The 16,349-nt window shown below is 39.1% G+C and overlaps 3 protein-coding genes across 5 annotated transcripts; 1 reads left to right on the top strand and 2 right to left on the bottom strand.

Moving 5' to 3' along the window:
• Positions 1 to 4,775: 4,775 nt before the first annotated feature.
• Positions 4,776 to 6,218, bottom strand: LOC122080230 (RNA-binding protein 1-like). The gene is made up of 4 exons (XM_042647170.1): positions 5,947 to 6,218; positions 5,327 to 5,367; positions 5,068 to 5,231; positions 4,776 to 4,961 (listed from the first exon to the last, which is right to left on the bottom strand). Exons 1-4 carry the CDS (start codon positions 6,063 to 6,065, stop codon positions 4,791 to 4,793), a joined length of 495 nt encoding a protein of 164 aa, XP_042503104.1. The 5' UTR covers positions 6,066 to 6,218; the 3' UTR covers positions 4,776 to 4,790.
• A 1,560-nt stretch (positions 6,219 to 7,778) lies between these two features.
• LOC122079387 (protein kinase PVPK-1-like) lies at positions 7,779 to 12,108 on the top strand. Of its 3 annotated transcripts, XM_042645807.1 has the most exons (4): positions 7,779 to 8,195; positions 8,424 to 8,480; positions 8,588 to 9,851; positions 11,050 to 12,108. In XM_042645807.1, exons 3-4 carry the CDS (start codon positions 8,635 to 8,637, stop codon positions 11,924 to 11,926), a joined length of 2,094 nt encoding a protein of 697 aa, XP_042501741.1. In that variant the 5' UTR covers positions 7,779 to 8,195; positions 8,424 to 8,480; positions 8,588 to 8,634; the 3' UTR covers positions 11,927 to 12,108. The 3 variants fall into 3 exon arrangements, with proteins under 3 accessions (XP_042501741.1, XP_042501740.1, XP_042501742.1); XM_042645806.1 differs by lacking the exon at positions 8,424 to 8,480; XM_042645808.1 differs by lacking the exon at positions 8,424 to 8,480 and having other exon boundaries at positions 7,779 to 8,118.
• Positions 12,109 to 13,514: 1,406 nt separating this feature from the next.
• Positions 13,515 to 14,833, bottom strand: LOC122079389 (U-box domain-containing protein 52-like). The gene is made up of 4 exons (XM_042645809.1): positions 14,472 to 14,833; positions 14,221 to 14,339; positions 14,026 to 14,141; positions 13,515 to 13,874 (listed from the first exon to the last, which is right to left on the bottom strand). The coding sequence occupies exons 1-4, from the start codon at positions 14,668 to 14,670 to the stop codon at positions 13,652 to 13,654; spliced, it is 657 nt and encodes a 218-aa protein (XP_042501743.1). The 5' UTR covers positions 14,671 to 14,833; the 3' UTR covers positions 13,515 to 13,651.
• Between the last annotated feature and the right edge of the window lie 1,516 nt (positions 14,834 to 16,349).

Consider the following 16,349-nt stretch of genomic DNA (forward strand, 5'->3'; position numbering starts at 1 on the left):
TTTTAACGAAAAAAAAAACCACCAAAATTCCAAAATTTCGTCGAGATTTCGGTGAGATTTCAAACTATGCTTAGAGCAGGTTGTCCTCGACCCCTACCCCGACCTCGACCACGCCTTGTGCCTAGAAAATTATCCCCTATCCGGTCATAACCATCAGTGTGGTTGTCATTGTTCTCCATCTTAGGGCTAGGGGCTCTTGTTCTAGGTCCAGTGCCTAAGGTATTGTGGCTTTGCCGTCTATCTGAGTTTAGGGCGTTTGTCTTAAGGACGGCAAGCCTAGTGGTGACGGTCTGGAGAAGAGTAGCTTGTGCTTCCCTATCAGCCAACAATGTTTCCCGTTCAGCCCTATTGGCAGTTAATTCAGCTTGGAGGTTTCTTAGGAACTTCTCGTTCCGTTGGAGGATTCTTTCCCATTGCTCTGGTTGAATGGTGGTACTAGGAGGGGTTAGACATGTCTTGGTATGCTCTACTACTACGGGTGGACATAAAGAAAGGGGGCAGCCAAGGTGTGGTTGCCAACAATAACTCAAGGACTACTCAGAATCTCCAATTGAGATACGTAGTCGACCCTCTTGATCCAAAGGTCAGAAATCTCCCTCTCAAGAATATGTTTCTGGTGGGAATAGAGTCTAATGCTATTTGGTCCCGCCAAACCAAGGAGAAAGAGGGTATCTTCTAACCTAAGGTAACATTCCTTTAACTCAGACTCAACTACGGATAGGTTGTGACGGAGATTAGATCTCAACAGACAAGATATGTAAACAGTGACAGCGACACCCAATCGTAACAAGACCAACAAAAAAAAAAAAATGCTCTAATACCAAGATGATGTAGGAGGGTGCCTAGACAACTAGGGTTCCTACAAGGGTTACTCCACTAAAATAAGACATACTCAATAGGTCTTGAATTGGGTTGGGTTCAAAGTTGCTCAGCAAAAGTACAGATTTAGCATGCAAGATAATGGACTAATTAACAAGGCAGCAGTGATCAATAATAGTCTAAGCATGAAAAACACATAAGCTACTTGACGCAGATTAATTACCAAAATAGGCTTGTTTTATTAGGAATAAGCTTAGGGTTGGGTTCTATACATGTTGGGCTTTTGATCCCATGTATTTTGAGTGTAATAGACCACTTTTATGGGTCTAAAAGGGGGGGTCTAAGATTGAATACGGGATTACTAGTTAGTTTCCATTTTCATTAGTTTCCTTTTTAGTTAGGCTTGATTTGAGTTATATTTGTTTCCTTAGGAGTCAAGTTATTAATTGAGTCAAGTCATTAGTAGTTAGTTTCCTTTTTCAACTAGTTTCTAATTTCAGTTTTTAGTAACTATTGTATTAGGAGAATATTTGGTTTCCTTTTTGAGGAACCTTTTATTTTGTAATTCCCTCCCCCATTAACATTATAAATAAAGAAGAGGAGGCTCCTAAAAGCCTAGAATGATTTTGATAAAAAAATAATGGCTGTTGCTATTGTCTTCTTCATGAAGAGTTGGCTTGTGTTTGATCAAGGCTGAAGGAATTGGTGTTTGATCCAATTGACTCTTTGCGACGTGAAGTCCAAGAGGTCTCTTCAACTATTCTTTCTTTCTTTTCCAAGTTAATTGCAAGGTTCTTCAAAACAGGTAATGAATTTGAACTGCTTTTGATTTCTGGTTCTGGAAATCTCAAGTTTCTCTCCTGCTACCCCTATATTGTTCTGAAGATCCAGCCAGCCGATGACCCTCCCCTTTTGATTGATTGTTGGGTTTATTAAGAGAGAGGTTTGACCTTAATTTGGGACCAATCAGACCATGGGTTTGTCTGATCTGAGGTGTTAAATACTTCTGGCTGACTGTGTTTCAGCCCAGATTTCAGATCTGGTTTGACTTACCTGCTCCTGTGGTATTTGTTTCTGATTGTGGCTTATCTAGTACTCTATACCTGCTGCTGGTTGGTTTATTTGTTTGGTGTAATCTCTGTTTCAGAAATTCCAAATTCTGGGTTTGAAAATTCTGGTTTACAAGGACTGTTTGACTCTTACTTCTGGACTGTTGTTTGCTACCTAATTTTGGATGATTATTGGTTGTTCTCTGGTTTATAAAATCCTGCAGTCTTGGGTCTGGTTTGGTTGCCAAATCTATCCCTACATTAAGTGGTATCAGAGCATGGCTGAGAACAACACCCCCACCCTAACTTCTATTATGGAATTTCTACAAAAATGGAAAACTGAATTAAAGGCTGAATTTAAGGCAGAATTTGATGCCAGGTTGTTGAATGAAGAGACCCCACCACAACCGCCTACTGGCGATTCACGTACAACACCCGAAGTAGAAACCCCATTGAATGTAGTTGCTCAGTTGACTAACAGGAGAGCAAACCCTAATCTGAGAGCACCACAAAGGGTTCCGGTAGCACAACCTACTTTTGAAGAGCATGGAAGAGAATATTTTGAGACTGAGCGTCCCGTGCAACAGAGGTATTCTGGAGATTCACAGAAGGTCAAGCTCGATCTGAAGGAGTTTGATGGGAGATATGACCCCCAATTGTTCTATGATTGGGTAGTCGCACTAGACGACTATTTTGACTATTATGAGTTATCTGAGGAATGGAAGATGAAACTAGCTCGTGCTAAGCTAGTTGAGGCTGCCCGTGATTGGTGGAGAACCTATGAGTATGAACTGGAGGACCGTGGTAGAGAACCTACTACATGGGAAGAGATGAAACAAGAACTATCTGATAAGTACTTGCCACGTAATTTCAGCGCTCGTAAACAAGACCAGCTGAACTCTCTTCGTCAAGGAAATATGACTGTGGTGGAGTATATGAATAAGTTTGATGCACTTTATTCTTGCACAGGCATTAGGAAGAATGAGAGACAATTACTCTCTCAGTTTCGACTGGGATTACGAGCTGAAATCAATAGGGAAATTGGTGTTGTTGGTGTTGTTGATGTGTATACAATGAGAGATTGCTTTGACAAGGCTCTTCGAGCAGAGGAACTTATGGCACAGCCAAGTAGAAGGTTTGGTTACCAAGCTAGGGAGGTCAAGAAGAATTTTTCAGCCACTAAACCTAACACTTCAATACCCCCAAGAGCCACAACTCCTTTATGTGAAGCGAAAATACCTCTATTCAAACCAAAAGAACTTGAAGTCAAGGTTCACATTGAAGAGATGGTTCTTGAAGCTTCAAAGACAGAAGGTCAAGAGATGGAAAATTCAACTGAAGAGTTCTACATTGAAGAGAGCATAGTAGACAAGACTGAAAGCATGGAAGAAGACTCCAGTGAAGGATTCTACATTGAAGAGAGCATAATAGACAAGACTAAAGATGTGGAAGATGAGGTAGTTATTGAAAGAACTCCACAACAAGTCTTTGAGATTCATGATGAAAATGAAGCGTTTGTTCCAATCCTTGATAAGAAGGTTACCAACATTGACGACTCTATGCACACGACATTCACAGTTGGTATTGATTCAGAGGTTGAGCATATAGAGTTTGTTATACCATCATGGTTCTTTAAAGAGAAAGCTCCACACCTTGAAGACTACCTTCCAAAAGTTTACAAGCAACCAGAATTTTGTTTGGGAATGGTTAAAGCTGCTATGCACATGTTTCCTCCTTATCACTGCAAAATTCAAGGACGAATTTTTTCAAGATGGGGAGAGTTGATGCAGATTAATTACCAAAATAGACTTGTTTTATTAGGAATAAGCTTAGGGTTGGGTTCCATACATGTTGGGCTTTTGATCCCACGTATTTTGAGTGTAATAAACCACTTTTATGGGTCTAAAAGTGGGGGTCTAAGATTGAATACGGGTTCCATTTTCATTAGTTTCCTTTTTAGTTAGGTTTGATTTGAGTTATATTTGTTTCCTTATGAGTCAAGTTATTAATTGAGTTAAGTCATTAGTAGTTAGTTTCCTTTTTCAACTAGTTTCTAATTTCAGTTTTTAATAACTATTGTATTAGGAGAATATTTGGTTTCCTTTTTGAGGAGCCTTCTATTTTGTAATTCCCTCCCCCATTAACATTATAAATAAATAAGAGGACGCTCCTAAAAGCCTAGAATGATTTTGATAAAAAAATAATGGTTGTTGCTATTGTCTTCTTCATGAAGAGTTGTCTTGTGTTTGATCAAGGCTGAAGGAATTGGTATTTGATCCAATTGACTCTTTGGGGCGTGAAGTCTAAAGAGGTCTCTTCAACTATTCTTTCTTTCTTTTCCAAGTTAATTGCAAGGTTCTCCAAACTAGGTAAGGAATCTGAACTGCTTTTGATTTCTGGTTCTTAAAATCTCAAGTTTCTCTCCTGCTGCCCCTATATTGTTCTGAAGATCCAGCCAGCCAATGACCCTCCCCTTTTGATTGATTGTTGGGTTTATTAAGAGGGAGGTTTGACCTTAATTTGGGACCAATCAAACCATGGGTTTGTCTGATCTGAGGTGTTAAATACTTTTGGCCGACCAGATTTCAGATCTGGTTCGACTTACCTGCTCCTATGGTATTTGCTTCTGATTGTGGCTTATCTAGTACTTTATACCTGCTACTGGTTAGTCTATTTGTTTGGTGTAATCTCTATTTCAGAAATTCCAAATTCTGGGTTTGAAAATTCTGGTTTACAAGGACTGTTTGACTCTTACTTCTGGACTGTTGTTTGCTGCCTAATTTTGGGTGATTATTGGTTGTTCTCTGGTTTATAAAATCCTGCAGTCTTGGGTCTGGTTTGGTTGCCAAATCTATCCCTACATTAGGGTGGGGGGGGTTGGGGGGAAGGTCTGTAGCACTCAGTCTATGAACATGATTCCTATTATTGAACTCTGCTAACAAAGTCCCATAAGTAGAAAAAAAGGAACTGAGACAAGTAAAATAGAAACACACCTTCTGTCACAGTTGTAGGAAGTCCACCAACAAAGATCTTCTTTGTCCTAGAATCCTTTGAGTCAATGGCTCCTTTTGGTATTGTCCGCTTGATTTCAACCTAAATTTTCCATCATAGGCACCAAAGCAGACAATTGAAGATGAAGCAACTGAAATATACAACAACAATAACCGAACCAGATGTTTGAAACAAAAGTAATACGTACTTGTTTCCCGTTGATAATATGAGTTTCTTGAATAACTTCATCTACTACAGAAGGATTTGCATAAGTCACAAATCCAAACCCACGAGGATGCCCTGTTCTCCGATCTTTCATTACGACGGAATCCGTAATTTCACCATACTTACCAAAATACGTGGTGAATTGTTCTGTAGGAACACTCAATTACAAATGAAAACAAAATCAGGAGTGTGAGACCAAAATGGTGGTAAAATGAAATTAAAGCATAAGGTCAATAACCAACCAGAAGTTGTCTCCTTTGCTAAACCCCCAATGAAAATCTTTCTGCAAATACAGATGTAACAAAATTAGAAACAGAGCAATGGCACGTAATACTAAGATCTCCAAAGGTCAAACCAGAAAAGCTGACCATGTGAATAAGGTTTAAAAGGGAAAATAAGATCAGTAATGATAAAAATCATCAGAAGGAAAAATGAACTACAGGAAATAACTTCGGTTATCAAACAGAAGCCAAAAGCAAACTTGGAGAGATGGGCTCCCCAATAAGATGAGTTACGACATTTCCAAGAAATATCTCCAGTTACAAGGGAAGAATAAAAATGGGTTCTCGCATACAAGAAACATAAAATTGAGAAGAAAAAAAATTAAAAGGAAAAATGGGTGTTTCTTTCATCGTCAAGTGAATTCAAGATGAATCATTTAAAAAGCGCCAAATATCGCAAAATGAGCAGTACCCAAAGAAGAGGGAGATGGTAAAATGAGCTTTAATCAAGAAAAAACATTTCTTCTGTTATCAACAAAAATTTAAAGAAAATACACTAGCAGATCAAAGACAAAGAAGAGAGAAGCGGAAGGGTGAAGGAACAGAGAGAGAGAGAGAGAGATAGAGAGAGAATGAATTACCCAGGACTAGCTCTTCCTATTTGAGGTTGAGACTTGGTGTCCTCAGTGTGCTCAGAGGTTTGAACTTCGTTAGTTTCTTCGTCGAGGGAAGCATCCATAGCCTTCGAATCTGTGGCCATCGTTTTGGCCAGTCAAAGAGCTGTGTTGCAGAGCAGATAATCCCTAAGTTTTAATGGCGACGGAACTGTAAGACTGAAACTGATATTGAGAAAGAGAGAAGACAGCTTCGAAATCGAAGATGAGAAAATACATAGAGGACCGAACGATGCCCTAGCTAACAAAATCACATATATATATATATATATATATATTATATGGGAAAAATGGGTCCCCGACCCCAAAGCCTGAAGTTTCGGTCGGTCCGAATCGATTTTTGAGATACATCAGTCCAAATAGAAACCGTAATCTATTTTGGTTCGGTTTGGTTTTAGGTTTATCAGTTTTCGATTTCAGCTGTTTTCAATTTTTAATCAAACCGGTCAGCTTCAATTTGTAAAAGGTTCGGTTTTGATTTGGATCAACGGATTCGGATTGGATTTTGACACCCTAAGCAGAGCTGGATAGACAAGTCAGATGTCTCATCTTGTTCCATATGAGTTGAGCTTTATTAGATATCTAATATGTTTAAAACCTATGATCAACTTGAACAGGGTTATATTCGAGGCCTATTGTATTTCTTGATTTTTTTGAGCATTGCTGTGATTCATGAAGTAATCTTATATCCTCTGCTTTATCTACCATCAAATTTGAAGGTTTTTTGCTGCAGCTTTAGAATCAGAAGCGAGACGTGATAGGTTTTGCCAATGGCTCGTTTTTTAGGTCTAAAGGCCATTTTGTGTTTTTTTAGGTTTATTGTCTAGCTGTAGTTAGTGCCATTTCTTCTTTTTACTTTTTGTAAACAGTTGATATCTATTGATGACTCTTATTTTTTATATAGTGAGCATAAAGAAACCATCCGACATGTTTTTATTTCATACCTTAATCCATATTACAACCTGATTAGATCATTTTTTTTATACTTCTATCGACCTCCTCTAAGGATGGGATATTTAAAGTCCCTGCTTGTCTCCCTTTAATCACTACAAACTAGTATCACCCATCTGGGTTGTCTACCTTTATTATAACCTTTAATCATCTACAAGATTGGGTGATTGATTATCTTCACCAAACCAGTATAATCTGCCATGTATACATTGAGTTCTGTTTTTATCCTCCCAAATATGGATTGATTGGGGTCGATCTAACTTATTTAGTTTTGTTTGGTTCACTTCTTCTCTTCATATGAGACTAATCAGGAATGTCTCATATTAACCTTAAAAGATGCAAAACATGAAAAAGGAAACAAACATTAGTGCAGAACTGAAAAAAAATGAAGCGAAAACTAAGCTAAATGAGTTTGACTACATGGATCTTTGCCCTAATTGACTCTATCTAAGATATTTGGGACGAGAGTCACGAGACCAAGATTATACATGTTTTTATCATTTTGGTTCATTCAATCTGAATCATAATAGAATGAAGATTCCAAAATAATGGTATACAGTGAAAGTGTAAAGTTAATATATTGCGCCAACCCATGACAGCAGTCCACATGCACGCCTTCCTGTTCACGTGCACGCATGTGACCCACCTCCACTCCCCGATAACCCCAGAAAAAAGAAAAAGATAAATTACTTTGGGATACTCGTAGTCCTCATGTGGATCTGATTATTATTATTTAGTGAAAAACTATAATCCCAATCAAATCAAAACTGTTGAATCAGAATCTTTCTAACTATAATCCCGACCGTTTAAGCATCGTAGATTTGGTTTCTACCAGTCCATCCCTCGGAAAAGAAACGGAGGAACGAGAAAGAGCTGGAATTCTGCTGTTTTACCGTCCCGTGGTTCTTGTAACCTCCATTAAAACATCTCTCTCTCTGCAATTGAGAAGTGAAGTGGAAGGGGGCGGAACAAGAAGAGTATGAAAAGTGTGGATTAGATTACTGAGAAGAAGAAGAAGAAGAAGAAGAAGAGGAAGAAGGGAATATTCAAGAAAAAGACGAGTTGCTTTGGTTGCGAGCTTCAGTTTGGCTTCTTCTCAAGTCTCAACTTCGAGACGATAAACGATGGAATAACAGATATTTCAGGACCTGCGAAGCTCCCTTTCTTCTTCCTTAGATTGGATCCGAGGTAGGAAAAGATTACCAAAACCTCCGTCATTGCTTTTCTAGTCATGTAAGATCGCGCTCTGTGCGTTTTGTGATTAGGTAATCTTTCTTATTTTCTTTCCTTCCTAAGCTTCTTTGTTATCCTCGGTTTTCTTAAAAGTTTTTCTTATATGAATGTAGCTTTAATTCCTCCCTCACTGTTACTTTTCCTTTCTTTATCCTGTAGTTTTTTTGGTCTTCTTCTTTGACTGAGAATTTCTGCTTCTATTTTCACTTAATTGTTCTTGTGGATCTTCCTGTCTAAATCTTGTCTTGTTTTGGTTGGAGATTTTTCGGTTCCGTAATCTGCGGGATTTTACTTCACTGTCCGAATCGGTGGCCACTGTAACGACTCTCTCCGATTTCATAGAATTGAATTTTGGGGAGAATATTTGATTTGATTTGATGTGCTTGATCTGAATTCTTGCGTTGGAATGGTTTTGCCCCAGCAGAATCCGTTTATTGAGACCTCCGGTCGGAAGACAGTTTACTGCGATTGATGGCTACGACATCGGATGTATCGACCACCATTCGCCCGGAACATCTCAAAGGCAAATTCAATTACGGTGTGGCCGTGCGTGCTCCCAACTGCTCAAGAGAATCGGTTGGAGGTAGAATAGGTTCTTTGTCGAAGCCTCACGATTCGGCTTCTGCTACAGGTTTATCTGGCAATCCTCGCCGTGTTCAACCTCCACCACGTTCTTCAAAGCAGTCCACCGACGAGTGGGTCTCTTCTATTTATGGCATGACCACTCTTGCCCATCCCACGGCTCCGCGTCACGAGGCGTCAAAGGAAGAGTTATCTGTTTCTTTGAAGAAATCTCTCAGATTCAACAAGGAGCAACATGCAGTCGTCGCCCTAAACGATGTTCTTACCGGAACGGTGAAAACAACTTCTCCCGGGAAGGTATTCACTGAATCTTCCACGGAGCCAGAACCGTGCGTCAAAGACCCAATTGACGATCTTGAGAGTTCCCCGTGTAATTGTTCGTCGAATCCAACAGAATTTGTTTCGGCTCCTAGTAAACTAAGTATGGAGCAACAGGACCTATCATTAACATCTCAATCACCCACCGCTTACTGCCCAAGTCCTGATTATAGTTTCCACACTGCGACTCAAAACCCAGATGCCAAGGACAGTTCTGCAGCCACGGAAATTAGCGACTGTGTCAGCAGTATGGAGAAATCTACTGGAAGCGCCAAAGTTAGTAACTCTTGTGATATTATGGAGAGTAGGAAGACGAGTATATACAGAGGCAGCACGGGTAGTGATGTTAGTGAGGAAAGCAGCTCAAGTAGTTTCAACAGTGGAATGAATAAACCCCACAAAGCAAACGATACGAGATGGGAAGCAATTCAAGCTGTTCGGCTTCGAGCTCGTGATGGGGTGTTGGGGTTGAACCACTTCAGGCTTTTGAGGAAGTTGGGCTGTGGAGATATAGGCAGCGTTTACCTGTCAGAGTTGAGCGGGACTAGAAGTTATTTTGCCATGAAAGTTATGGATAAAGCAGCACTAGTGAGTAGGAAGAAGCTTCTGCGAGCTCAAACAGAAAGAGAGATATTGCAGTCCCTGGATCATCCTTTCCTCCCCACTTTATATTCACACTTTGAGACGGAAAAATTTTCCTGCTTGGTCATGGAGTTCTGTCCTGGAGGTGACCTGCATGCACTTCGGCAGAGACAACCAGGGAAATATTTTCCGGAGCATGCAGCTAGGTATAATTCAAAGTCTTGTCATTTCATTATAATAATTTTATCTTATTGCTGGTAAAGTAACAGAAATCTCTTGAAACAAATAAAAGTGGTCATTGCTTTAAGGGTTCTCTGCTGAAGAGGAGTGTATTACAAACACGTAAATCTGAATCAATTCTATCCAGTGCCTATGAGTTTCGCTAATCTTGAAGGTCCTTCATCTGTATTCACATGTGATGGAAAAGGAAGAATAACTTTCTGCCACCAAGGCCCTGAGGAAATGTGATGGTAATATAATTAGAACCTCTATAACTGCTAATTTGGATCCTTCGTGCCAATTTATATCATAAAATACGTACGATTTTGAAATTTATGCAAGATATGAAGCTGGTACAATCTTTACCTTGTTCTTCCCTTTGCTAGGGGCAAAACTTCGTCTAAAAAAATAATTTCTGACAAGTATCCACTACCTTTTCTTCTGAGTTCCTTCTAATTGCCTGGTTTCAGTTACCTTTTTGTTAATTCTTTTAAATTGCTTCCTGTTTGTGCCTGTTAACTTGGGTTTAGTCCATGTTATGGAATCTCCAAACATTGTTAATTTCATTCAAGTTCACACTAGAAACCCTTACAAAACTCCTGCTGTTCCTCCCATAGTTAGAATATGTTCCAAAAATCCGTACATTGCTTACTTCTTACTTCTGTAAAGGCTATAAATAGTAGTCCCATATCATCTTCCTCCATGTCATCTTCCTCTATCTCTGATACTTAAACCCAATATGGGATATCAACACCTTATTTTGATATGTTGATTGAATTTCGGTTCCTTTATCAGTGATCCGTGGTGATACCTGATTAGACTTTTTACGTGCAAAGTCGTAAATTCCAGTTTGTAGAAGAATAAAATTTTCTGGAACTTTGCCCTTGGATCTGCTTTTATCCTTTTCATTCTTAACATTCACCTTTTCTTTTTGACCCCTTTGAGGCAAGCATCACTAAACAGTCATGTTCCTAATTGGTACATTGCAGCTGTATGATGAATGTGTATATTGCCTAAAGAAAAGCAAAATCTTTATTTAGTTGAACCTGCACAATTTCATGCTTTTTTGCTGTCACAAGCAATGGTTATTTGTTACAACATGGAAATTTATTTTTGAAGGATAGAGTAGAAGAGGCAGTATTGGCTTTCATTGAGTTTTCTAATCTTGCAATCATGATCATGCAGATTTTTTGTGGCAGAGGTTCTCCTAGCTTTGGAGTACCTTCACATGCTTGGGATCATTTACAGAGACCTTAAACCAGAGAATGTTTTAGTGAGGGATGATGGCCATATTATGCTTTCAGATTTTGATCTTTCTCTAAGATGTGCAGTTTGCCCAACTCTTGTGAAGTCCTCAAACACAGAGATGAACTCAGGAAAGAACTCTGGTTACTGTGCTCAGCCTTCTTGCATTGAACCAACTTGCATAATTCAGCCATCTTGCATACAACCAGCATGTTTTGTACCACGCTTCTTATCAAGCAAATCCAAGAAGGAAAAGAAGACAAAACCAAAGATTGAAGTCTACAATCAAGTGAGTCCACTCCCAGAACTTATTGCAGAACCCACAAGTGCTCGATCAATGTCCTTTGTTGGTACACATGAGTACTTGGCTCCAGAGATAGTCAAAGGAGAAGGGCATGGCAGTGCTGTAGATTGGTGGACTTTTGGTATCTTCCTATATGAGCTTTTGTTTGGGAAGACTCCATTTAAGGGGTCAGCAAACCGTGCTACACTATTCAATGTGGTAGGGCAGCCCCTAAGATTTCCAGAGTCACCTACTGTGAGCTTCGCTGCAAGGGACTTGATCAGAGGTTTGCTTGTGAAAGAACCACAGCATCGTCTAGCATACAGGCGTGGGGCCACAGAAGTTAAGCAACATCCATTCTTTCAGAGTGTGAATTGGGCACTTATCAGGTGTACCAATCCACCCGGGGTGCCAAAGCCATTCATGGTGGATTTACCAGAAAAGTCAGATGTGCCAAAGGCACCTAAAAATGAGAAGATGCCAGGGGTTGATGTGAAGCCTTCAGGTAATTATTTAGAGATTGATTTCTTTTGATTCCTGTAGTTGTATCTTTCTGTACCAATTCCATGATAAGATATTGTCCTGTGGTTCCTTTTTTTTCTCCCAACTACAAAGAAATCAGAAGTCTGCTCCTCCAAATGTCATGTGTACACTTCACTAGGCATGGTACAGTGCTGAAAATTGCACTAAGTTGAAGAAAATTACTTTGCAGATTATGTTGATGAATTCCTTCATGTAACCCCCACCACACCCCACAACCCCACACCCCACCCCCCCCCCCAAAAAAAAAAAAGGAGAAAAAGGAAAATCTAATGTTGGTGAATATGCTACTTCCAAATAGATGTGGATTTTCTGCAAGCTGTCAGGGAATTTAAAATTAAGCGCACAAGTGTTAGATGGTTGCCATTTAGACCATGATATCGAGATTTTAAGAAAATATTGTAGAGAACATTGTATAAGGTTGCTTTTCTTTTCAATCATTTTTGATGACTTCTAAATCGGTTGCTGCAGAACTTAATACTAACTTCACGATATTGAGTTGCTTTGTATATCCACTATCAATAGTACCACTTGTTTCTGCAACTGGAAATTTAGTTCTATGCCTTGCGAGCTTGGATAAATGTCAAGGTAGAGTTCGTTCTATGCAAATATTAGTTCTAGCGCTACACTAGACCACTGGTATGTGATTGTTTGTGGTCTTCTGAAGAAAAATCCTCAATTTTTGTTACTTGCTCCTATGTTTAGGACAAGAACCGTTATTATTAAGAGCCTTCGACATAATATCCTTCTCAAGGCAGAGATTTTGTGCCTGGGGAAGGGTGGTCGGTGGAGGAATTCTACACTGATTGTTGTCATTTCATTTACATGTAGCATAAAAAAGGGGTTCCCATTCTTAGTTTCACCTCTCACAAAGGATGACCTAGCCTTTCTATGATTTGATAAAGAGCCATTCGAGACCGTTAGATGGTTGCCATTTAGAGGAAGGGTTGAAATCTCAATGGATTAGGTAGTCTCTGAAACATAGAAATTTTGTATAAAATACTTATGATACCTCTAATTTTTTGCAAGGCAAAAATTATTCCAGATTCTCTAGATGGTATGATGGGGCAGGGTTACAAGGGCTGAAATCTCATGGGGAGGGATATTTTGGGTTGAACCTACTACTGCAAACTAATGAATGAAGATGATGAATAGCCACATTGATCTCCATTAATTTTCAGTTCTCGGTTTTCCCAGTGGTATGTTGATTTGGATGTGTGATGGAAAATGAAATGGTTAATTTTGTTCTCCATGATAAAGGAATGATAAGAGTTCAACGGACAAACACATTCATTTTAGGATCAAGTTTTCCTTCACAGGGAGAAGAAACTATCTCCTTTCCACTCCACCGGTGACGTGATTTTGTAATTGGATTCTTGTGCCATTATTAACTCTCACCCTTGTTGTACAAAATTAATAACCTTTCCAGATGCTAATTAAAGGGTTCAGATCTCCATTGATTGGTGAATGGAGAAGAGAAACTGGGTCCTACATTTATCTGTGCTTAATATATATATATATAGAGAGAGAGAGAGAGAGTAGCAGATGTGTCTGTAGTAAATCCGAGTAATAACAGCAACAATAACAACAAAGCTTTATCCTCTTAAATATATATATATAGAGAAGAAAAAAACAGATGTGTTTGTAGTAAATCCGGGTAATACAGCAACAACAACAAAAACAAAGCTTCAACCCAACTTACTAGGTTCGGGATAAAACTCAATTGAATTTCCCTGAAAAGCAAACACATTCAAAGAAGTTCCGCTCTGGGTGTCGTTCTATTTCTGGTCTCCGGCTGCTTGACGCTGGTGAAGAAGGTTCCAGTCCACTCCTTTGTTGCATATCTACAACCTTTTTGCCATCACAAACAATGACGATCTCACAGAAGTCTAGAGCATTCTTCTTGACAAATTCTCCTTTTCCCAGTCCCTTCCTCAACCTCCTGCAAAATGAATGGGGGTTAGAAAGAAAATAGCTGCTGCAAGGACAGAGGACCTCAGGAAACTTTAATTGCTGAAAACTATGGAATGATAAATGTCTCTAAATCCAAGCTTTCATGAATTTCATGTCAGTTTTATGCCATGGTTAATTACCTTGAGGGCAGCCGTTTTGTTCCCATAACAAGGGAAGTAATATTGAGAACAGGGATAAGTTCCAGGATTGCCTTGGCCGTGAAATCACTCTCTATTAGTATTGTATCTACCGCCACCTGAGACAGTTAATTTTGAGAAGAGATCAGAATCGGTTCTAAGATTTGCAGGGTTTTTGCAAAGCACCCAAGTGGTTACCTTTGCTTGGCTGCAAAGGTTAATATATTTCTGCAAGAGTTTTTGCCTCCGGGCATTCTCTTCCTGTATATAAGGCCTCAGTTGTTCTTGACTGAGCTGGTTCCTTGATAGCCTCCCAACTAACACAAAGTCCACAACCAACCATGTTCATTAGAAGTCTTGCAGAGGAAGATGATCCAGTGTTAAGAAGTTTAAAAGGAACTAGAAGATGAAATCTACAGAAAGCTATATGACCTGTAAGAACAGCTTACCAGGAGTGGGGATGTAATGAATAGGAGGGAAAACATGGATGAGGTATACACAACTTCCAGGTCCAAGAGCATGATCAAGTGCCCATCTCAAGACGTCAAGGTCATCTTTGCCAACTGAGACATAAACATCCTTACCCGCTCCTCCATCTCTGCTACTTGTGGCACTTTCACTGTCATCTCCTACCTCGACGATCTCCATCTCTCTAGACAGAGAGAGAGAGAGAGAGAGAGAGAGAGAGACGAAATTTATGCTTTTTTTTTATCGTCTGAGCATGTCAATAGGGTCGAAGTCATTGCTCTAGAGTGCTGAAAGAAAACTACACATGAAAAGAAAAGAGAGGAGATTCGTTTTTGCCAGGTTTTGCAAGCTAGTGGATGACTATGATGAGTGTATCAGACGACCTCTACCAAATCGAGCCTGGACCACCTATGGTTGTCGGTCTCCCTTAGTCTCTGTTTTTGGGTTATAACCTTAGCGGTACTTCAGTAATTAACTCCATTGACTTGGATTTGTGGCCAAAGGGAATGCTGTACTTGGGTCCATTTGATAACGTTTCGAGAAACTTGGAACTATTTGGTTTCACTTATTTTCAAAAATAAAAATAAAAATTTTTACCTATTTATGATTCAAGAAACTACACAGGCAAAATAAATTCTACTTGTTTTACCGTTTTTAGAAATGACTTGTGGTCATTCTTTTGGTTGGTTACTATCAACTTCCACAAACATGACTATCAAATACCTTCAATTCTGTTTCTATTTCTAGAAACGGAAATTTATGTAAGAAACAGCAGAAACATTATCAAATGGGCTATTGGTTCATTCTCTGTTCTTACTATTCCCATTTGGTGGAATCAGGAACTTTCGAAAACTACAAATTAAAGATGACAAGTATGTTGCTTTCTCCTCCCAACCTCATTCCGGTTTTTGAAGAGCAATCAACTCACTAAAAGCAGAACTAGGCCGGTAGTGGATCGGTTTGGGTCCATGGGTTAAGGTATCGACATATTATGGTTGTATCATGGAACACCAATATCAATGGCGTACCTAATATATGAGGCTTTTGCATGTGCAAGGTACGAACAACTCTATTGCAAAGTCATCACTAGGAGCACAACGATCATTGCATGCCCCTTTTGTTTGTCGCGAAGAGATCGTTCTTGGACAAAAAAGTGTCCCTTTTTTGTATTAGGGCCATCACTAATTTTTTCAGCACAGAAAGTGTAACTTTATCCTAATTGTTGTGCACATTTTTCTTTAATGGTTGGTCGGAAAGTACCATCACCACTAAAGCAAAAAGGCTATTAGTGCTTCACTTTGTGATTCCTACGTTTCAGAATTTGAGTGTTGTTTAGTATTGCAAGCCATGCGTGAATGGTGTGGAATAAATGGCATATGGGGTGGAAACTCGAAGAGATTCGTATCGATGACTACAATACAATATTTTTGATCTTTCCTTCTTTCTCTCTCTCTCTCTCTCTCTCTCTCATGCCTTCTGAATGAGAAGGTTGTAAGAATCAGAATCTGAATTGGATTGATCTGAATTGATTGAATAAGCCGGTTTGGATCAGAATCGACCTATTTATGTTGGTTTCTAGGGATTAAGTCGATTCCAGCTGAGTTAATTGATTGGACCCTCCTTATTTGACAAAAAAAAAATTTTTTTTTTGGACTCATTCGAGATTCATCTTGGAGTAGTTTTTTTTTTTTTTTTTTGGAAAAATTATATGATTACCTATTTCTAGGTTTATTTTTATAAAATTACCCACCAAAAGTTTTAGTTAACAAAAATACCCAAAATTGAGTTTGGGTTTACAAAACTACCCACTCAAACTTTTAGTAATAAAAAAATACATGATTATATGTGGAAGATGAGGA

This window comes from Macadamia integrifolia, chromosome 5 (genome assembly GCF_013358625.1).
Source record: "Macadamia integrifolia cultivar HAES 741 chromosome 5, SCU_Mint_v3, whole genome shotgun sequence".
Taxonomy (NCBI): domain Eukaryota; kingdom Viridiplantae; phylum Streptophyta; class Magnoliopsida; order Proteales; family Proteaceae; genus Macadamia; species Macadamia integrifolia.